This window comes from Coniosporium apollinis, assembly GCF_000281105.1.
Source record: "Coniosporium apollinis CBS 100218 chromosome Unknown supercont1.55, whole genome shotgun sequence".
Taxonomy (NCBI): domain Eukaryota; kingdom Fungi; phylum Ascomycota; class Dothideomycetes; genus Coniosporium; species Coniosporium apollinis.
In genome coordinates this window covers 12,985-34,567 of record NW_006913317.1, presented here as the reverse complement: position 1 = coordinate 34,567, position 21,583 = coordinate 12,985, and the positions used below count along the sequence as shown (strand labels likewise).

Here is a 21,583-nt window from a genome sequence, read left to right as displayed (position 1 = left end):
AATCTTCCGGTAGGCAGTCTCTTGCTCGGCGAACAACTGCAACACACTCCGAAACTCAGATCAAGGAGCCACAGTCTTCTGATCAACGGCTGAAGGTCACAACACAGCACAGCATGGACGACCTGATAGCGGACTTCACCGCCATAACTTCAGCGGATCCAGAGCGCGCGGCGCAGTATCTTCATTTGACAGACAACAACCTGGAACAGGCCATCCAGCTCTTCTTCGACAGCCCGAACCTGGATCTCTCCGGGTCAGCGGCGACGCACGCCCCATCGGCGAGCGCCCCACAACCCCCGCCATCCGCACGACCTCAGTACGCAGAGGACGACGATGGAGTTATCCGCATCGATTCGGATGACGAGGACTCCGAGTTCTTCGGCAATCAAGCACAAGCGCCTCCCCGGCCCGCACCAGCAGCGGCTGCTCAGCCTACCTTTTCAAGCACAGCGGAAGATGATGAAGCCATGGCCCGTCGACTGCAGGAGGAGATGTACGGTGGAGCGGACCAAACAGCCGACTTTGGTGTTCGAGCGCCAATGGCCCGGACAACTGAGACCCTGATAGGTCCCAGTGCCAATTGGGGCTCGAACTCGGACGACATGAGCGCGGCTATCGCCGAGCAGATGCGTGCACGCGAGCGAAGAGTACTAGGTAAGGTCGTCGAGCCATTCTATGCTTTCACTACCACTGACTGCAGCCTGCTACAGGCCGGCCGGGGATCTTCAACCAACGACCACCTCCTTCTGTTTGGGATGAGGACAACAACGAGAACGCTCGTCGTCACGCCTTATCTCGCGCAACCGGCGGCGCTTCCGATACCTCAGCCAAGTCCAACCACCTCGCAGAGCTATTTAGACCTCCATTCGAGCTGATCTCGCGACTTTCCTGGGATGAGGCACGCGACGAAGGCAAGGAGACCGAGAAATGGATCCTGGTGGACGTGCAAGACGCGGCAGTGTTCGACTGCCAGCGACTCAACAGGGACATTTGGAAGAACAGCCAGATCAAAGATACCGTTAAGGAGAACTTTATCTTCCTGCAGTATCTAAAGGACGATCCAAATGGCAGCAGCTACATCAACTACTACTTCCACGATCGTGACAGCCAAGACGCATATCCGCACATAGCTATTGTTGACCCCCGCACTGGCGAACAGGTTAAAGTGTGGTCCGGCCCACCCGTCCCGCAACCCGCCGACTTCCTCATGCAGCTGCACGAGTTCCTGGACCGCTACAGCCTCAAGGCCTATGCGCGTAATCCTGTCGCAACTCGGAAGGCACCAAAGAAGCCGGACGTCGACCGCATGACGGAGGAAGAAATGCTGGAGATGGCTCTGCAGAACAGCTTAGCCAACAATGGCGGGCCGCGCAGCACAGACCCGGATGAGCTGACAAGGAAACCCGAGGCGTCTCCGAAGGGGAAAGCCGAAGCGTCGACAGCAGAAGACGCGGACGCCATGGACACGGGTCCCGAAACAGCCACTAATGGCACAGCTGCGCCTGCCGCAGCAGCGACTGCCACTCCTTTTTCGAGGATCTCTTCATCAACACCCCATACGGAGCCACCCAGCAGCCCAGCAACAACCACACGCATTCAGTTCAGACACTCAGGTGGCAGACAGATCCGCCGCTTCGCGCTCGCCGACCCTGTGCGCAGAATCTACGAGTGGCTCAAAGCATCGCCTCTGGAAGGCAAGGAGGGCGTCGATTTCGAGTTGATCTTCATGGGCAAGAACTTGATAGACATGCTCGACAGTACGATCGAACAGGCCGGCCTCAAGAATGGCACGGTCATGGTGGAGTTCCTCGAGGACTAGGTCGAGTTACCGACGCATTGCGACGCGAACATGTGGCATACGGCGGCGTTTTGAGGGTCACGACATGGACATGGTTGATGATATTGACAACGACAGAGGCTCAGCAGGGAGTTTAGAACTGTCTTAGCTGGGGGATGGACAACTGCACGGCGACATGGGCATCATGATAGCATTGGCCGCTACACCGACAGCGGAGTCCGACTGGGCAAGGGGCTGGATTTACTACTTAGTAATTACTTGGCTATACCGTATATCGTGGCCCCAATCAACCGTGCGATGCCCTTCAACCATCCATGCTCTGCACTTGATGAACTGTAGGACGGCACTGGCGCTCTTGCCTTCCTCTCTACTCAAGCGCCTGTGGTCTTACAGCTTCCGCACTGTGCTCAGTCTTGTGATTGATATTGGTCTCTTACAATCAAGAGCTCCGTCTCCGAACGTATCACCGACCCGTGGGGCCCTTCAGGCACAACCGGAGTTTCGCCGAGACGGGGCATTTCGTTGTGGAGGGGCCCTTGGGCACTGCGGGACACTTTCCGGGGACTGACTTCACTGGCTTCAGGCATCCCCACGAGCATCCCCCACCCACGGGCATCCCCGCGAGCATCCCCCCTCACCGACAACGAGCTGATCCACCACCAGCTTCCTCAAGTTTTCCACGTCTGGTCATACAAACCCACACAATGGCACAAGCAAGCCCCACCAAGATTGCTGTCCTGATCTCCGGCAACGGATCCAACTTACAAGGCAAGTTTCCAGCCTCTGCGCTTCATATCTGCTATGTACTAGGAAGCCAGAAAGACGGAAAAGTTGGCTATCAGTCACGTATACTAACAAACCGCCTGCAGCCCTGGTAGATGCCTCGAACACTCCTGCTCTTCCAAACACACGCATTGTGTCGGTCATATCGAACCGCAAAGATGCCTACGGCTTACAGCGCGCCGCAAAAGCAAGCATCCCCACTGAACGCCTGAGTTTGCTCAAGTACAAGAAGACGCTATACCCCAACAACGAGGAGACGGCGCGACAGAAATACGACGAGAAGCTCGCGAATGTAGTGCTGGGAATCGAGAGAGGAGACAAGGCTGAAGAAGATAAGTCCGGAAAGAAACTGGAGAAGCCTGACGTGATCGTTTGTGCTGGATTTATGGTGAGCTCATGCCTTTGCTAAGTCGGACAAGACAATGGCTGACGGACACAGCACATATTGACGGAGAGCTTCCTGACACCTATTGAGGAAGCAGGCATACCGATCATCAAGTAGGGCACCCACAACACAACGTCTGGGGAGATCATTGGTCTGACTTTCTCTTCCCAAGCTTGCACCCTGCACTGCCAGGGGCCTATGACGGCGCCAATGCCATTGAACGAGCGCACAAGGACTTCCAGGACGGTAAGACGAACAAGACAGGCGTCATGATACACTATGTCATCAAAGACGTTGACCGTGGCGAGCCGATCGTGATCAAAGAGATTCCATTCGAGTCCGAGGATACCGACTTAGACCATCTGACTGAACGGCTCCACGCTGTAGAGCACAAAGCCATCGTCGAGGGCACGCGAAAGGCCATAGAGAGTCTGCTAGAAAGCACAACCAGATTGAAGGGTGCACGCAGCGCCATCCAGAGTCTCAAAGAAAGGCAGTTAAGAAAAGGGGCGTCATGGTGTGTGCTGAGAAGACCCACGCTCTTACCCTTGAACTTACGGATGTTGACTTTCATATAGAAATGGCTCAGTTCCAACGCTCTGACCGAGGGCCAGGCGTGAGGGAAATCTTACACGAACGTGGCCGGATCTGCTCGCAGTCAACCCGTGCAGATCCAATATGCATAGATCTAACGTACATGAGGATCGAAGGGGTATTCAAATGCTCAAAATTTGCGCGACGAAGATGCCTTCCTACCGATACAGCTGCGCCTTTTCCATCTATATCGTCCAAAAGCCTTGAAACAGGAGCGTACACAGTTACACAAGCTGTAATTTAAAAGGCTCAATCCTCATCGATCTTGTTGGCATAGTCGCCCAGCATGATATCGTCTGGAGCCGGACCGCGATTATTCCGCACTAAGTTCGTCAGCAGCGGGACTCCAACGCCATCGCAGCGTTGGAAACTCACCCCACTCCGTCTCCACGCGGAAGAAAATCCAGAGCCAGCGCCTAAAGACCTCAAGAATCTCCATCAGGAAAATGCCGCCTTCGAGGTCGTTAAAGTGGTCAAGATGCGGCGACAGCTTGAAGCTCCAGGTACATCTCAGCAACAAGTCTACAATGATGACGCCGTAGTAGATTTCCGGGGTGTGGAAATACCGATGGCGGCGCAGACCCCATGGATACTCTGGGTTGTCTCGCTCGGACTTAGAAGAGAACATGTGAAGATCCCAGTCTTTGGCTACATCCCAGTAAAAGGAGTAGAAGGAGTTTATGAAGACGAAAAGGAGCCTGAATAGATTCAACATGTGTCAGCTGGCGGTTCCTTGAACATGGTGAGCTGAGTGTAGTGCGAAGAACGAGCCCGTCTTACCACAGTCTAAACAAGCCCGTCTCACTCATTCCAATCCTCGCGGGATCATAGCCCCTCTGCAAGGCACTCAACACGATAACCGGAAACGCACTCGCATACTTGAGCGCATTAGCCAGATGCTGTCCCCCCCATCCATCCTTCCCCACAGCCAGGCCCTCCCTCCTCGCCGCCTGATTCCCCCTCCTAATGCGCAGATGCTCAATCAAACACTGCCTTAGCCGTATCATGCTCGGTATGCTGATGATCAACGGCACCATGAACCAGCCTCCGCAAGCCCTGTCCGGGCGGCCCGTCGAGCCATGCGCCGCCTTCAACATCATGCACAGACACACGAACAGATCGCCCAGCACCTTCGCGTAAGACGTCAGCGCGTCCGCCATGAGTATGTCTCCAAACTTCCCGTCCGCGGCCTCGGCCAGGCCGCCGAGAGAGATGCGCTTGAGGGTCGCGACGGTGCGCGCGCGGCCGGACTTGGAGAGGTCGTGGTAGGGGAGGATGAAGAGCAGACAGAGGAGCAGGAGGTACAGGTTTGGTAGGACGGACCATTGCTGCACGAGGGCGGCGTCGCCGTGGGTGAGGAGCCAGAAGAGAGCGAGGGAGAAGAGGAGGGGGATGGTTAGGAGGGTCGCGAGGCGGTAGGTCGAGAGGTGGTGCGTTGGGTGGGTGGAGGATGGGCGGGAGGGGTAGCGGATTAGGGCTGGGACGTCCTGGGGGGCGTGTTAGATGGGCGGTGGTGAGGATTGTGGGAGAGCAGCGGGCGCGGTGAAACGTACGATGTGGATGAGGTGGAGGTAGTGGAGGTTGAGGCCCCAGGCCCAGACGCCTAGTAGCCATTATCAGACAGCGTTGCAGCATGTGGGGTAGCTTAGTATGTCTGTGATGCACACACCGAGTACTACGACCAAAGCCACCCGGTAGGGCAATGGGAGGACGAGGGTAAAGCCATCTGGTCGCTCGGGGTCCACGGCAGGGTCGCCGTCGCCATCCATGTTAGAGTAGAGGGGGGGAGGAGCGCGCTTTCTCCCGACTTGTCCTTCAGCTCCACAGCGCCAGGGCCCAAGGAATCCAGCATGAGTTGGGAATTGGGAGCTGTCGGTAGGGGGGTTTTGCAGGAGCACGTGAGCGTGTTGAGCGACAGACGGGGCTGCTGAAGAGCCTCGACGGGAGCGCGACAGGGGCTGAGGATCGAAACAAGCCGCGGGCGTGGCCTGGCGTGGCCTGGCGTGGCCTGGTGTGGCTTACCGTGGCTTAGCGGAGCAGCCTCCTCTCGGCAGGCCCTTCCGACCGCCACTAGCGCACCCTCCCCCTTGCTAGCCCGCCTTAGCCGTTGATGGTGATGACGGCATTGTGATCCTGCCGTGCGTGTCAGCACTACGCACCAAACGTGACTAGCTCCATCTACGTTCCTTACAGCAGCGTCGCTCGCAGCTCTACCTCTAACCATCAATTGTTCTATCCAACCTTAATACCAGCTACCACTTACCTATCCACATCCACATCCACATCCACATCCACATCCTGACCGACACTCCAGATCTAATCATGGACAAACTTCTCAGGCCGCGCAACCTCATGATTCTAGGCGTTGCAATCACCGCCGCCATGTTCTACCCAAAGGCACCCAACGTCTTCGAGACACCGGGCAGCAAGCAGATTGGAGACCGGTGGTCCGCAGCCGGAGGCAAGGACACTCATACTCCCGGGGCCGCGACCAGAAGGGGAGATCCGGATCACGTAGAGCCCAACCAGGTGAAGGGCGGGGGTACGAAGCCCATCAAGCTGTGCGCGCGCCTAACTCCGTACTGAACATTGTTGTTTCCCAGGCATTGATTCGAAGCACTTCCAAGAGCGAGTTGCCGACCAGCGGCCGGGCGACGTATGACCCCGACTCCTGGAGCTGTTGGCTGATACTAACAACTCAACTACAGCCTGGCATATTCGACAAGAAGTGGAACAAGGCGCACTACGGTAATCCACCTCAGCCCTTGACACTCGGCATCGCATGCGACTAATCTTCTATGCCGGCAGACACCGAGAAGGGAAAATAGTCGCTGGTTTTCGACATCGATATCCGCTTGTGCATCTCTACATATTTGCATTCTCGAGGAGCGATCTCTTGTGTAGCTGTAGGACTTTGCCGAGTTGCTTTGGTTCATAATGGTTGCTGGATTGGGATTGCCGATTCAAGGCAGGTGATATCTTAAGGCACGCTGCTGCTCATGGGCGGAATCAAGAATGTAAGAAAGTACGGGTTTATGCGTTCGTCTACCACCAGAATGCAAGGCTGTCCTGGACATCTCTCGATCACTGAGGGATCTACAACCGCTATGTTCATACTCTTACAGCCTGCTCCGGAAACACTGGACTTTTGCACCCCACGTCAGAGTTGCATGGCCACCGCCTGACCATCGCCTCCAACCATCGAAGACGTCCGTGGTCTGCTCACTATCTCAAGCCTAGTTCCCACCTGGCTCTTCTGTGGTTTCGCATGCCGCTTCTGCTGGTTTCTGACCGAGCTTGCCTCTACTTCCCGCTGTCCGATGTTTGTGTACGGAGTCACGTCACAGCACTTCTCAGGTCGCCCTCTCATCCAATGCGGCAAGATATCCGTCCTCTGCATCAGCGCTCAATTAAATAGACGCATCATGTAAACCATTTCAGAAGGCCCAACCATGCTGTTGGTGCTTCGTCTTTATGATTGAACCCGATTCCAGCAATCCAGTAGAGCTACGTACGGCTGTCGACGCATCACATGGCATGGTCTCCGTGAGGCCCGTTAAGACCTTTGCCGTCTTCGCCGGCGCCACGTAACTTAGATTCTAACCGCAACCACCTGTGTATGCCTGCGTGTGCGACTATGAGTTTGAGCTTCGTACTTTCTCGCGTGGACGGAAGCCTCGATAACGCATCGAGTACCTCTCCGCGTCGTCGCCGCTGACATCTACATAATCGAAAGAAAAACAGGACAACTGCATACCTCGCCAGGCTACAAGGAAATCGTAGCATGATAGATAGGCAGTGCCTTGGATCGGCAGTCACAATCGTGAGCAATCATCTACAGAGAGCAGCAGGCTCCTCAGCTCACTGGAAGTTGCAAACGTGTGCTGCCACTGTGCAATGCTTTAACTTCAACCCGGTGCATGGACATAGCCGTCCACTGGGAAGCGCTTGGCTTTCCCTTCCTCTCTTTGTCTCCTGCCACGGCAAATCGTGAGCAACGGGCGGAATGGCATGCTGTATCGGCACAAGAGCTCTCCGGCATGACTTCTCTAAAGTAAAAGTCGACAGACGCGAAGTTTACATTCTTGTAGGCCACTGCGTTAGGCCTTGATTGGATGCTTTAGTAGATATGACACTTGATCAAAGACTGAAAAGAACCGCACGTCCCCTTGTGAACGTGACGCAGATATAATCCAGAGGTAGACTGTGAGGATAACGTGATGGAGTATATAAACGTGATAAAATTCCATGCTTCTGATGCTCAAAGGAACTTGTTGCTTGGATGGATAGACATTGCAGGCTTCGTGCTTGAGTACGCTTCCTATCCCGCAGTTGAGATAATTGTCCAAAAGGCTCCGAAACGATAACACGTACGACTGGACGTTTTGTGCTCTGTCGGACTCCGCGACCTGGCTTGAGTCGTGACGTAAAGATGGGAGGTACCTACCTGGGCAGAGGTTGCACTCGATGGAGTCTTGCAACTCCGCTGCTGCGATAGGCGGTGAGCTTCTTCATCGTCGCGAGGGTGGTCGCAGAAACGAAAAGGGCTGCAAACATCCAACTACATCGTAGAAACTTACCAAGCCTGAAGCTTAAGTAAGGTACTTGAGAGCTGCCTTTTCCGAGGTTCTTTTTATTAAGCCTACATGCGGTTTGGTAGAGAGCGGAGTACTGATATTCTACTATTAACAGAGCTGCAAGACCCCATTTCCCTTAGATGTAAAAACATATGATAGGTGCATCCACATTATTCTTCAACCAAAAACCTACAGGTGTTGAAGCCAGAGGTCTATTACACCAGAAGCCTGAAACCCACAGTGTAAAGCCTGCAGAGAAAAAGAAAAAAGACAAAAGAGAGGGTTGGACGCTGTGGGAATTGCTAGATTTGTTAGTAAGAATCTGAGTAGGTATCGAAATGTGTAACTCACAACCCACGACCTTTCATAAACCACTGTGATTGGTGCGAAACGAAAATCATACTGAATAGAGTGATTAGTATGAAGTGTGGTGATCTAAGGAGCTAATGGTCGCTTACCCCCTAGACCAAGCGCCCGAAGTTTGATGGGATCCATAGCGGCGGAACTATTATATAAAGCCATTGAATCATTATCTGGAGTACTAGTGAGCATCAGAACGTTTTGCCGAAAGCCCGTGCCTCTCTCCACAGAGGATCGTGCAAAATCTATTCCGGAGACTGGAAAAGAGCCTTGACAATACCTCGTATCAATAGCAGTGGTCTATATGCCGGGCCAATCATGGAAAATAGTAACTCCTAGAGCTTCATGTAACTCCACGTTGCGAAAGGATTGAGAATAGCCAAGCCCTCTTGGCAGCGAATTCAAAAAAATCCTCTTTCACAGATATCCACCTGCAGCGCAATCAACTTGTATGTAGTTTCTCTAGATAGAGGCTTATTTTGTTCCTAAAAGCGTGCGCTATGACCAGAAATACTAATATTAAGACTACCCTTAATATCTACAGCATAGTTTCTAAAGAGACGTTTTATTCTTATAAGCTCGGTTTTTCTAGAATCTCTTGGCCGGAAATACTCCGCATACTAATCTTAAGTGGTAGAAAGAGTAAATATAACATATCTTTATAACCACGAAGGCTAGTTTTAAGGTTAGTATCTATAATTATAGCGCACGCTTCTACGATTAGAATAAGCCTCTATTTATAAAACCCACACGTAAGATGGTTATACTAGAGCTAGGTATCTTCGAACGAGATTCTCTAAATTTCGCTGCCAAGAGGGCTTGGCAATTCTCAACCCTTCTGCAATGCGGAGAATCACTACACACTATGAAGCCTGAAATTTGAAGCTTGCGTTTTGGAGCCTGCATTCTAGAAGGTGTATTCTGCGTTCTCACACGGGCTACAGAAGTCGACGGATCCGAAGGACATCACAGATTGGTGCATAGGGCACTGCAACCACGGCCGATGACGCGCTTTATAATTGAGCATGATAACAGAGCCAAATCAGAGGCCTAGACGCAAGGGCAGCGTATACAATATCAGAGGCATCTTCAAGCCATGACTAGAGATGGAATGGTTAGGAAAAACGGCGTGCTACCTATACGATAGAGAACTCGTCGGTAGCTGCTCTAACCGTGCGGCAATAGCCCTTGGTAGTCACAATTAATCGAAGGGTCGAGTATCGTCCAAAGGCCTTCGAAATGTTCGTTGCCGCATCTATGCTCCGGCTTGCTCAACACGAGATTCACGATCAAACTGGACTCATGATCTGGTTAAGAGTAGAGCAGCTAGACCAATATCATGCGATAGAGAGTAAACGATCCCCGTCAGTTTACTACTTTGGTGCATCGATCACGCAAGGTAATTTTGATCCGTTGGTTGTCCTTGTGGCTGTCCACTTCCAGGGCTATGGAAAGCTTTCAAATGCGTCATCGAACATCTCAGGTGGCCCTTGGTCTCAGCTGTTTAAGCGCTATGAGAACAACAACATCTTTTTCTATCCTGGAGAGCGCAACAGAGAACAACCCGCAACAATATCGTCCAAGCCACCAGGCACCATTACTGAGGTGTAACGGGCTTCATGTTCAACTCCCCCCATTTCGAGTGCCTCCTACCTTGCATGAGGAATGCTGCCGTCATTCCACACCTTGAGCGCCACTAGACTTGGTTTCAATATCACTTACACACGTTTGTCGTTCGCCGAAGTCTTTATCTTTCACCGGACAATGCCTTTGCCTTTCGGCAAGTCGATATGAGGTATTGGATACGCCGAAGGGCAATACACATTGGAAGACTTTTCGAATGACCAGCATCTGCTACGATTGGGTGAGAGCCTACCTTACGAAACTTCAAAGAAAGCGAGCTCAGAAGCGACACGTGTCAATCCCAGTCTTGCCTTGTCCGTTCAACACATTCAGTAAGCGGTCGGAGCCTCAACAGCACCGCTGCAACGGTAGGAACTTAATTAGGTGAGCGGGCACTCCATGCTCATGACTTCTGTCCGTTCCTGAACCTGGCTTTGACGAAAGCGCTGTGGACCTCCGGCACGTCCGCTGCCTGGCTGCCTTTCCCTCAGAGGGCTCACAGCATGTCCGTACGTTTATGAGAGTTTGTATTGCTCGATCTTCAACTTCCCAAACCAATAACATGCGTGTAAAAGCAGGCACTGGTTCCTCGGCTTCCGATTTCGAGTCACGTGACCAACCACGCCAAGCTTTATGGCTGTTAGACCTCTATTGAGGACCACTTCCGGCAACATCAAACACTCGACAACGAACGATTCAGCCAAACCTCCACGCTGCGCACGTCCTGCCCAGCTATTTGGCCGCTCGTCTCGGCAGTCTTTCATTTGCTTGTCCTACGTTGACCGATCTCACAATGAACTTTTGCGAGATCCTAGCGGGTCTGGCTGTTGACCCTGCTCTGGTGTCGGCGTGCCGCTTTTTTAGTGAGAGCCTTTGCGTGAAACTGCAATAGAACCGGTCAAGCTGTACAATTGCAATACGACATGCTCCTCTCTTCGAATTAGTTCTGTAGGTCTGTTGCTGCAAAGAATAGAATCAATAAACATTTCAATCTAGATACACCCCCATCCTCTATGAATAAACTGACCTACCCCTGTGCGCTCCTCTGTCGAGTTTCTTATCGTCTCTTCTTGACAAAAGACAAGCCTATTAACTCTTGTTGTCTATGAGTGACCCACGAGCTTTGGCCTTGTTGAGCCACTCTCTTTATTGATCGACCCCTATTGAGGTCTGCTATTGGACATGGCTTGAGACCGAACATCTAGTTCTCTTATAAGACTCCGTTTCTGTTCATCCTCCTCCGATTCTTTACGAGTTCAGTCTTTCTTTCTCCGACTTTTCAGTCGACAAGACCAACATCCCTTACTTCATACTCTGACCATACGACACCATGAGGATAGCCACGATAGCACTCGCAATCACTCTGGGCCTCGCCGTTCAGGTGGCCGCGGACCCAAAGCGCAAATGGGGCTCCCGTTTCTGCCACAAGACAGGCCAAGGTTGCCCTCGGCTGAAGCGCGCTGCGGAGCCTCTGCCCCTCCCCGATACTGAGACTCTCAAAAGGGCCGAGGCGGAAGCGGTCAAATCCTACATCGCTAAGAGAGATTTGAAAACAGATGCCAAGGACTCCGGTATCTGCTGGCAGCCGAACCAGGCCTGCGACAAGCTAAAGCGCGCTGTCGAGGAGGCCACCGATGAGCTACTCTCCGTTCCGGGCTACGAGTTGGACGAGAGCGATGCAGCTTCCCAAGATATTTGTGGAGCACCAAACAAGCCCTGCCACAAGGCCAAGCGTTCTGCTGAGGCATTGGCTGCAGCTATCGCGGAGGCCGCCCCGTTTGCTTTTCCTGAAGCTGGTAAGTTGTGGAAAAGACATATCTTTACTTAGGAACGAGGACGATGTTGCTAACGGCGTGATCCAGATCCAAAGCGTAAATGGGGCTCCCGCTTCTGCCACAAGACAGGCCAAGGTTGTCCTAGGGTGAAGCGCGACGGTACCCTGGAAGCTCCGAGTCCCCCCGCAGACACACCCGCAGATCCTGCCACGGACGTGGAAGAGAATTTGGAGGTTGATCCGGAGGCCGAAGCGGACGCTGTTCGCTTCTGCCACCTTCCGGCCCAGGAGTGTGACAAAATCCATCGGGCGGCCCAGGTTATTGAAAATTCCCTTGATGGGGCTGAGCCCTCGGTCGATGGATCCGCTCTCTGCAGCTTGCCCGGCCATGATTGTCACAAGGCGAAGACGGCGGCCAAGGCACTTGCCCAGGCAGCGCTTGATGCTGTTTCCAATATTCCGGTCCCGGAAGCTGATGCAGCGTAAGCGTCGCGCAAGTCACCCTCGTTCGGCCGCCCGCGACCAACAATTCTGCTCTCCAATGCTTCAGTATAGCTCCATAGGGATTCTCGCATTCGCACAATAATTCTCCAACAACCTTCGACCCAGGCAGTTCTTGGCCCCATCTGCACTTACGAGATCGTTCCAAACCACATTTACGAACTTCAATGTCTTTCTCAGTCACTTACCTATCCTTCGATCCTCTCATTTTTAGCAACTGGTAAGCTGCACGAAGCCGTACAACAGCCAGGAGCTAAGATTTCAGGGTCCTGCACAGAAACGCGCACCGAATTGGTGCACGTTTGTTAAACTTCAGGCTCGAACTTCCAGCGCCCAACGCCCAGCACCCATAATCGCCAAATCTTTGTCGCCATTGTACTTCTCATACACACCTACATCGACCAGCAAACAAGACACAAGGGGAAGCGGATCATGTTGGTTGGGACACGTTGGAAGAACGAGCGAGGCCAGCTTCGGTTCTTGTGGCATTCTGCCGCAAAGGCTCCGAGCCGTCCTGTTTCCCCTTTCTTTGAGCAGTTTCCTTTTCTCGGCATGTTTAGGGCTTAGACGTTAGCAGGGGCCCAGCGTGTTATGGTATTGCGAGGCTTGGTAGAGGCCGCAATGAGGGAAACGAATCTGTATTGTAGCTGCATCATTTTGCTCTTTGAGACACTTCTAGGTCGATCATGAATGAGGCGTGTGCAGGACCTCCATACCACTCCCCAGATCAAGGCAGTAACACAATTAGTAGCAGTGACATGCTCGAGCACAGCACCAGTAATCTACCTGATAGACCAAGGGAACCATTCTGACTTTCGGAACAGCGGGCCGCACGGACCGTCTGGGCCGTTCGCGAGCTTCAACGCAGCAGCGCGAAAGCTCTCGCGGCCATATAGAGCAATGCGCTCGCGAATCTTCCGCGCAGGTGCTCAGGCATCTCTAATCTCTAAACCATCACCGTGGATCTGTTCGTCCTGCAGAGCCCGATCAGCTCCCCGAAGGACCGCAGCAACATCCGCTAAATCTGAACAAGAGAAACCCTACTACCTCACAACACCCATCTTCTACGTCAATGCTGGTATGAAGCCTCTTGCGGTCGCGCGTTGGCACGCGTAGGCTGACCGCTCACTGCCAGCTCCCCATGTCGGACACCTGTACACCATGGTCCTTACGGACATCCTCAAGCGGTGGCAGCTGCTTCGAGGCCGGACCGCCATACTATGCACGGGGACCGACGAACATGGCATGAAGGTGACTAGGCATGTCCAAATCACGCCACGTGGTTGCTGACAACGTCCTTACGGCAGTAGATTCAGCAAGCATCCTCACAAGCTGGCAGTGAACCGAAGCCTTTCTGCGACAAAGGTGCCGAGGTTTTCAAAGTAAGCCATCCGGCCGCGGAGCCGAAGATATGAGGAGTCACCATCTAAACTGCCGACAGAGACTAGCAGCTCGAGCGGGAGTACTCAATGATCACTTTGTTCGTACAACGGACCCTGAACACAAGGAAGCCGTTCAATATGCATGGGTATGGCAGATACGGTTATCCGTGATGGGTTGAGCCGATCAGTTGACGGAGAACTAGTTCTTACTCAGAGAAAGAGGCTACATTTACACCTCCAAACATGAGGGTTGGTACTCTGTCAGCGACGAGACGTTCTACCCTCAATCTCAAGTCCACCTTATCCTCGACCCTGCGACCGGCCGTAAGATCTACGTACGCGTCCCTATCTCGCGCTCAGTGCTCGAGCGCAGTCGCTGACAGCTTCCTTGAAGACGTCGATGGAAACAGGAAAAGAAGTTGAGTGGACCTCCGAAATCAACTATCATTTCCGGCTGTCCGCCTTTCGAGACCGCCTTCTCTCATTCTACGCCGAGAATCCGGAGTGGATAAAGCCTGCCTCCCGAATGGCCGACGTCGTACAAGCCGTATCTTCCGGTCTTGAGGACCTCAGCATATCGCGCCCCGTGGAGCGTCTCAGCTGGGGTATACGAGTGCCCGATGATGAAAGTCAGACCATTTACGTCTGGCTGGATGCGCTGGTCAACTACATCACAAAAGCCGGGTATCCGTGGCAGCCGGGCAAGGAGCATGTGCAAGGCTGGCCAGCGGACGTGCAGGTTATTGGCAAGGACATTGTAAGGTGAGCTGTCCCCTCACTGCTCCGGCGGACAGCCAATTCATTACGCGATCATGGTCAGGAAGTGCTGACGTAGCTTGAACAGATTCCACTGCATATACTGGCCCGCCTTCCTCTTCGCCTTGGACATTCCACCTCCTCGCAATATTCTCACCCATGCACACTGGACTCTTGGGAAGCAGAAGATGGCAAAATCAACTGGAAATGTTGTGAACCCATTCTTCGCACTCGACCGCTTCGGCGTGGACACGATGCGCTACTATCTCGCACATGACGGGGGTATCGCCCAAGATGCGGACTACAGCAACTACTACATAATCGAGAGATACAAGAAGGGGCTTCAGGGCGGCTTGGGCAATCTAGCGAGTCGTGTAATGAGAGCAAAGGGGTGGAGTGTACGGCGTGCGGTCCTGGATATGTGTCATGAAATTGCAGACGCTTCACCTTCCGACGCGTCGGCCGCAGCACAGCGGGCTATGCTACTGGAGCTGCCGGAGGCGGTGGCGAAGGAGTTTGGTGATTTAAATGTCGGCAGTGCGCTCAAGGTGATAATGGACGCAGTCTATGAAGTAAATCAATCCTCTGTTTCTCGTCCAACTCTGCCGTCGACCGCTGCTAACAGTTTGGATCTGTAGACGAACAAGTATTTACATGCAGCTTCACCGTGGAAACAAGTTCCGGAGTTCGAGAAAGGGTCGTCGCCGCCTCGAGTCCCGGAGATAGATCGTACCATCTTCCTCTGTGCTGAGGCGCTACGCGTAGTAGGCATTCTACTGCAGCCATATGTGCCCAACAAGGCTGCGCAGCTGCTGGATATGCTCGGCGTGCAGACGGACAGGAGAAGCCTCGAGTACGCAAGGCTCGGCTCGGATGACAGTTACGGCGAGAGCTCCGTAGAACTTGGGAGAGGACCCCAGGGCACCCTATTCCCCCCACTGGCGAGTGACCTGTGAGCAATGTAACATAGCACAGAGCGTGGGGACCAGACCCTGTGTAGCTTCGCCTCCTGTGAGGGCGCATGTGGGGACAGGCTAGCAGAGAGTAGATAATTCCGGGGTTGCCTTTGAGCAAGCAATGCTGGAACGTTCGTCACGCCCCAGCCGAGTAACATCTGATTGGTGCGCAAGTCGCAAAAGAGACACCCCCAGAGCCCTGATCTCCGAACCTCAACAACACCAAGACTCCAGCACCTCTCCAGCACATGGCTTCTTGGGGGCATCTTACAGGCTCATGGACCGCTACATGAAGTGCGGAGCGGCTTAGCTTTCCGCGCATCTCGAGAACCGCCGCTGCCCTGCGTAACCGCTGGTATGGCCGCGATAGCAGTTCGGCGGCCAACGGGCTGCACGGCGTTGCGAGAAAGCTCTTTCCTCTCGCCCTCCCATGTACACCAGCGGCTTTCCTTTCTGGGCCCGCATGTGCTCTGAACCATAGGCTCCCGGACCGCATGTTGCAGCGCGAACAGCGGCAGATCCTCAGAGGAACAATGTGCTTCTAGCGCATCATGTGGATGAAGATGATACCCTGGGAGCCCGAAGTCGGATTTATGCTTGCCCAAGGATGTCTTATGAGAGCATCTTTAAAATTTTATTGTCTCCATGGACGCTTATGGCTGACCTGCTTGATCCCATCGTTACCCTTTCAACCGCCATGACGGCAACGCTGGTGATGCTGCACTGCGACTCTATCTACCATATCTTTGCTGTCGCAGGCGTCCTTGTTCTGTTCCTTCTCCTCGTTTCTTTCCTATACTTCAAGCCGACTGAGAGCTCTACCAAGTCTCCGCACACGATCCATGCATACCTGCGATTTTTCTACTCTTGCTTCCTGAAACCACATACTGGGGACGACAGCGGAAGCCAGCAAGATGCTCTTGAAAGCTTTTACAGGGCTCAGGGAGCTGTATACGATGCAATACGGACGCGGCTGCTGCGAGGCCGAGAGGATATGCTGGGCCTAATGGCCGCACAGCTCAAGCACAGGACGCAGACTGGAGATATTGTCCGCAAGCCAGTCTGGGTAGATGTGGGTTACAGGCGATTCACAACATGCGGTCGAACTGGACCTAACCGTGGAGATTAGGTTGGCGGCGGAACAGGCTGGAACATAGAGCAGATGTCCGCCTTCATTTCCGTTCCCGATTCCTTCAGCGCTGTCTACCTAGTCGACCTATCGCCATCCCTCTGCGACATCGCTCGGCGCCGGTTCGAACGGCTAGGATGGGTGAACGTTTACGTGGTTTGCCAGGATGCGCGCTCCTTTCGACTCCGTGAGCATGGGCCGATGGCCTACGAGATGAAAGAATGGAACTTGGAGAACCGTGATACCCGCACATCTGCCGAAGACGCCGAGGTAGGAAGGGCGGACTTGATAACCATGAGTTATAGCCTTTCAATGATCCCGGAATACCACCTAGTGATTGACTCAATATCCTCTCTGCTCTCGCCCAACGGAGTCATAGGTGTCTGTGACTTCTATGTCCAAAGCAAGGTCGACTACCAATGCCGCAACTACACCGGTGGCGTCATCAACAGACACTGCACTTGGCTTTCGCGGGTGTTCTGGAGGACTTGGTTCGAGCTTGACCGTGTGCATCTTACCGCCAGGCGAGATTATCTGGAGTATCGGTTCGGAACCACACTCAGCGTCAACGCCCGGAACCACATGTTAGGTATGAGGATTCCTTACTACGTATGGATCGGCTGCTCGAAGGACCGCGGTTCCACGGCCTCCAAGCTCGCGGAGCTCGAAGCGGCTGCCACGGAATCACCGTTTCTGTCGGCTCCGGATCTGCAAGCAAAGACTGCTCGGCAAGACTTGAAGCTGGTGAAGGTTCGGTCCAAAGCATACGAGTCGGCGATCATAAACCTGCAATCAAGCCTTCCCCTGCCCTCCAGCTGGTACCAGAACAACAAGTGGAGAATACACTACGACGATCAACTCCGGAAACACAGGCAATTCAACGACGAATGCCTGTACCAGTTTACGTGGCAAGATTCTAGGATGGACAGGAGACTGTTGCAGATTGCGCGCGACGATGTCATCCTTTCGATCACGTCGGCTGGAGATAATATTCTAGCCTACGCCCTGGAGTCACCAGCTCGTATCCACGCTGTTGATCTCAACCCGGCGCAGAATCACTTGCTCGAGCTCAAGGTAGCAGCCTTTACTGCTCTCGGATACTCTGACGTTTGGAAACTCTTTGGTGAGGGGCAGCACGGCGCCTTTCGCGATCTGCTGATAAAGAAGCTGAGTCCACATATGTCGAGCTTAGCCTTCCAGCACTGGTTAAATATTTCGCCTACCGTCTTTTCCCGTAAGAACCTCTATGAAACCGGAGGGTCAGGTCACGCCTTGCGCCTCATAGGCTGGCTCTTCCGAGTGCTTGGGTTATCAGATGAGGCCAAAAGGCTCTATTCCGCGCCGACCCTGAACGAGCAACGAGAGATGTGGGAGAGGAGCATTAAGAGGGTGTTGCTAAGTCGGATCCTATGCTGGGCCGTCATCAGCAACGAGAAGTGGCTGTGGAAAGCCTTGGGCGTACCTCCCAACCAGCGCGACATGATCGAACAGGACTACCTCAAGCAGGACGACATCCACGGCCTCAGCGTGGTACGGTCCGGTCAGGCTATCTGGGAATACGTGGTCAACACGCTGGAGCCAGTGGTAAACAGCACACTAATCAGCGACGACAACCACTACTACCTCTTGTGCCTCCAGGGCAAGTACTCAAGGCGCTGCCACCCTGACTACCTTACTCACAAGGCACACATCAAGCTTTCCAAACCTGACGCTTTTGACGGACTCCGCATCCATACCGACGAGATCAACGAAGTCATCGCACGCATGAGTCCGAGCACTTTAACCATCGCGGTTGTAATGGACTCGATGGATTGGTTCTCGTCCACAGGCCCTGAGGCCGCGAAGCAGATCAGAGCTCTAAACCGGGTCATAAGGCTCAAAGGACGGGTCCTTTTGAGATCCGCTGGATTGACTCCGTGGTACATCAAGACCTTTGGGGAGCTGGGGTTCTCGGCTAAGCGCGTCGCTGCGAGGTTTCCGGGGACGTGCAGTGACAGAGGTGAGCCTTCAGCTCTGGTATTCTAAACGCTCTCTGACGCTTCTAGTGAACATGTATGCCAGCACGTGGATTCTGACAAAACTTGTCTCACTGGAGGAAAAGAACAGCGATGCGGGTTTTCGGGAAGCATCGCATGACTCGGTGGGAAGGTTACAGATTTGAGTTGTATAGTTTCAGCGGGAACGCTTTCTTTATCCGCGTGATAACAAAGTGTTTCTCTTAGGGTATGCAACATTCACGATGATAGAACATCCACCATCCGTTTTTAGTATACCATATTAGCAAGTCTTTCTCTACTTATATGTGAAACAGCACATTGCCTTCAAACAGCCTCCGTGCAATTCTCGAGACGGTACAGCTTTCTACCTCGACTGTGCTAGGGGTGATCGCAACTCTAATATCAACCTAAACAGAACCACTGCTGTGCTTGATGCAGACTTTATTCCTCTAGTATTATAAGCAACCTTAGGCATTATGCGGACATTCGATATAGAATAGTCATTCGATAGAGATAGCTGCTATAAGAATAACTGCGCTAGTCAACTAAAGGCTAGAATATAGTTGACGCATGCTAAATGCTATTAAGGTAGATGGATGTTAGAAGGCCGGCTGCAGCGTAGTGTAGCGAAGGAGCGCAAGCTTATAAAAAGGCCGAGTAGCTAAAAAAAGTAGAGCAACGAGTAAGCAAGCTAAAAGGGCTATAATATCAGGAAAAACTTAGGCGCTCGTGAAATCGGCATCGGTCCAAGACGTCTAAGGCGCTCGGAGTGCACTCAGAGCGCTTAGAGCGCTTGCGTAAATGCTATAAGCGCGCTTAGAGCGCCTTACTAAACCGCTCTAAGCGCTTTATATATCTAAAATATCTAAATTATCTAAACTATCTAAATTATCTAAATTATCTAAAATAATAAAAATATACTAGGTGTGCCTGTTTTATACTAAAACGGTTTCTAGTATTCTTAAAAAGTACTCTCTAAGGTGGACTCGAACTGCAGACCTTCTATAGGGTAAAAAAAAGGGTAAAGAATATAGTATAGATTAAATTTCACTATAAGCGTATATTATATATTCTTAAAAAGTACTTTTTAGGGTGGACTCGAACTATAGACCTTCTATAAGGTAAAAAAAAGGGTAAAGAACGTAGTATAGGTAGAATTCCACTATAAGCGCATATTATATATTCTTAAAAAGTACTTTTTAAGGAGGACTTAAACTATAGACCTTATATATAATACTATAAATACTATATATAATATAATTCTCTTATAAATTATATTTATACTATATATACTTAAAGTCTCTACGCTATATATAGGCTGCTTCTCTCTAATATATACTAGCGTGTGCTAGCGTGTATAAAATAGCGCTAGTACCCTCTACTATATAAAGGAATAAATATTCTATAATTCTTATAACTACCTTTTAATTATTAATCTTAACTATAATTATATACACCTTTCTTATTAAGTCTATTTAACTAGTATATATACTTAGTATAGCTAGCGTCTAGGTTATTATTCCCGCTTCTAGCTCTATAGCTACTAGCTAGGGTATAGGTGGAGGTAGTAGTAGTAGTAAAAAGCGTAATCTATAGGTACTAGGTTATACTTACTAGACTAAAGGCACTAATTCTCCCATGTTATTAGCTAAGAGTATACACACTTTGTAAAAGGTAGCCTATAGTAACTATACTAATAGGCGTAAAGCGAACCTAGTTAAGTTTATAAAGAGAGTCCTCTATATAAAGACTACTCTAGGTAGCGGTTATAAGTAGTTTCTTAATAGCCTCTTTAAACTTAGTAACACGCGCCTATAGTTTCGCTTAAACTATAATATGTCTATAATCTTAATTAGTTTATATTTTATTAGCCTATAAAGCTATATATCCGCGCTCTACTATATAGAACCCCTTATAATAGCTGCGCTAATAGTAATAATAGCCTATTTATAGACTACTACACTCGCTCTAATATCTATAGCGGCGCTTATAGTAACTATATATAGGGTGGCTACTATAAGCACTATAATCTAGGTACTAAATATAGTATATAAATTAATATAGTTAATTATATAGAACTAATACTAATATACTAGTAGTTACTCTAGATTCTTACGCTAGCGTCTCTAGCCCTTATATCTTAATATCTATAAATGCTCTATAAGGTAGTGCTCTCTCTATCTCTTACTTATAGCCGTATATAACTCCTCTAGTAACTTCCCTACTTTATCTTCCCTACTATAAAGCGCTATACCCTTCTTAATATAGCCTATAATACTAGCGATTCTAATAATATTAACTATAGCTCCACGTATATAGCTGCGTAGATTATTAAGAATAATACCCACTTAGCTATATAGCGTGTAGGCTATCTAGTTCTAAACTAAAGCCTTAATAGCAGCCGCCGCCTTACTATATAGAAGGTAATAAAGAAAAATAATAATAAAGAGAAAGAGGAGTAGTAGGGCTTTATAAATAATAATATAGATATAGGTAGCTAATTATATATATAGCTACTTTAAATAGCTATATAGTCTTCTATAATAGTACGAAGTCGGTAAGGTTACTATCTTATAGTCTCTAACTCTTATAGTAATAGGTATAATACTATACTACACCTAGTATATAATATAAGTATAGCGTTTATAGGTATATAGATAGTATACTACCTTATAGCTTTTAATAGTATTAATTAAGACTATTTCTACTTTTATACCTAACTTCTATACTAGTAATATCTATAATACTACGCGATACTTATATTCCTATCTTCTATTTATACTAAGCTTCCGTAAACCTATTACTAGTAATACTTAACTAATAGACCTAGGCGCGATATATAATAGAGTAATATATATACTTAATACACTATTAACCCTCTCTTACTAGCCTCTATATTCTACTATATTTAAAGTATCTTACTATATACTATATTCTTTAGGCGGCTACTATAGGCGATATTTATATT

The 21,583-nt window shown here is 50.8% G+C and overlaps 6 protein-coding genes across 6 annotated transcripts; 5 read left to right on the top strand and 1 right to left on the bottom strand.

Annotated features, from left to right (window-relative positions):
* Positions 1–113: 113 nt before the first annotated feature.
* On the top strand, positions 114–1,819 carry W97_08520 (uncharacterized protein; the record flags this gene model as incomplete). The annotated part of the gene is made up of 2 exons (XM_007786289.1): positions 114–647; positions 701–1,819. The coding sequence occupies 2 exons, from the start codon at positions 114–116 to the stop codon at positions 1,817–1,819; spliced, it is 1,653 nt and encodes a 550-aa protein (XP_007784479.1).
* Positions 1,820–2,502: 683 nt separating this feature from the next.
* Positions 2,503–3,544, top strand: W97_08519 (uncharacterized protein; the record flags this gene model as incomplete). Its single annotated transcript, XM_007786288.1, has 4 exons — positions 2,503–2,644; positions 2,668–2,969; positions 3,021–3,079; positions 3,139–3,544. The coding sequence occupies 4 exons, from the start codon at positions 2,503–2,505 to the stop codon at positions 3,542–3,544; spliced, it is 909 nt and encodes a 302-aa protein (XP_007784478.1).
* A 265-nt stretch (positions 3,545–3,809) lies between these two features.
* On the bottom strand, positions 3,810–5,329 carry W97_08518 (uncharacterized protein; the record flags this gene model as incomplete). Its single annotated transcript, XM_007786287.1, has 5 exons — positions 3,810–3,883; positions 3,936–4,258; positions 4,341–5,047; positions 5,114–5,163; positions 5,230–5,329. The coding sequence occupies 5 exons, from the start codon at positions 5,327–5,329 to the stop codon at positions 3,810–3,812; spliced, it is 1,254 nt and encodes a 417-aa protein (XP_007784477.1).
* Positions 5,330–5,942: 613 nt separating this feature from the next.
* Positions 5,943–6,352, top strand: W97_08517 (uncharacterized protein; the record flags this gene model as incomplete). Its single annotated transcript, XM_007786286.1, has 3 exons — positions 5,943–6,102; positions 6,164–6,216; positions 6,269–6,352. 3 exons carry the CDS (start codon positions 5,943–5,945, stop codon positions 6,350–6,352), a joined length of 297 nt encoding a protein of 98 aa, XP_007784476.1.
* Positions 6,353–11,450: 5,098 nt separating this feature from the next.
* On the top strand, positions 11,451–15,489 carry W97_08516 (uncharacterized protein; the record flags this gene model as incomplete). Its single annotated transcript, XM_007786285.1, has 11 exons — positions 11,451–11,916; positions 11,983–12,376; positions 13,220–13,320; positions 13,405–13,473; positions 13,531–13,646; positions 13,706–13,777; positions 13,837–13,923; positions 13,981–14,101; positions 14,161–14,539; positions 14,622–15,105; positions 15,172–15,489. 11 exons carry the CDS (start codon positions 11,451–11,453, stop codon positions 15,487–15,489), a joined length of 2,607 nt encoding a protein of 868 aa, XP_007784475.1.
* Positions 15,490–16,186: 697 nt separating this feature from the next.
* Positions 16,187–18,643, top strand: W97_08515 (uncharacterized protein; the record flags this gene model as incomplete). Its single annotated transcript, XM_007786284.1, has 2 exons — positions 16,187–16,555; positions 16,619–18,643. 2 exons carry the CDS (start codon positions 16,187–16,189, stop codon positions 18,641–18,643), a joined length of 2,394 nt encoding a protein of 797 aa, XP_007784474.1.
* Between the last annotated feature and the right edge of the window lie 2,940 nt (positions 18,644–21,583).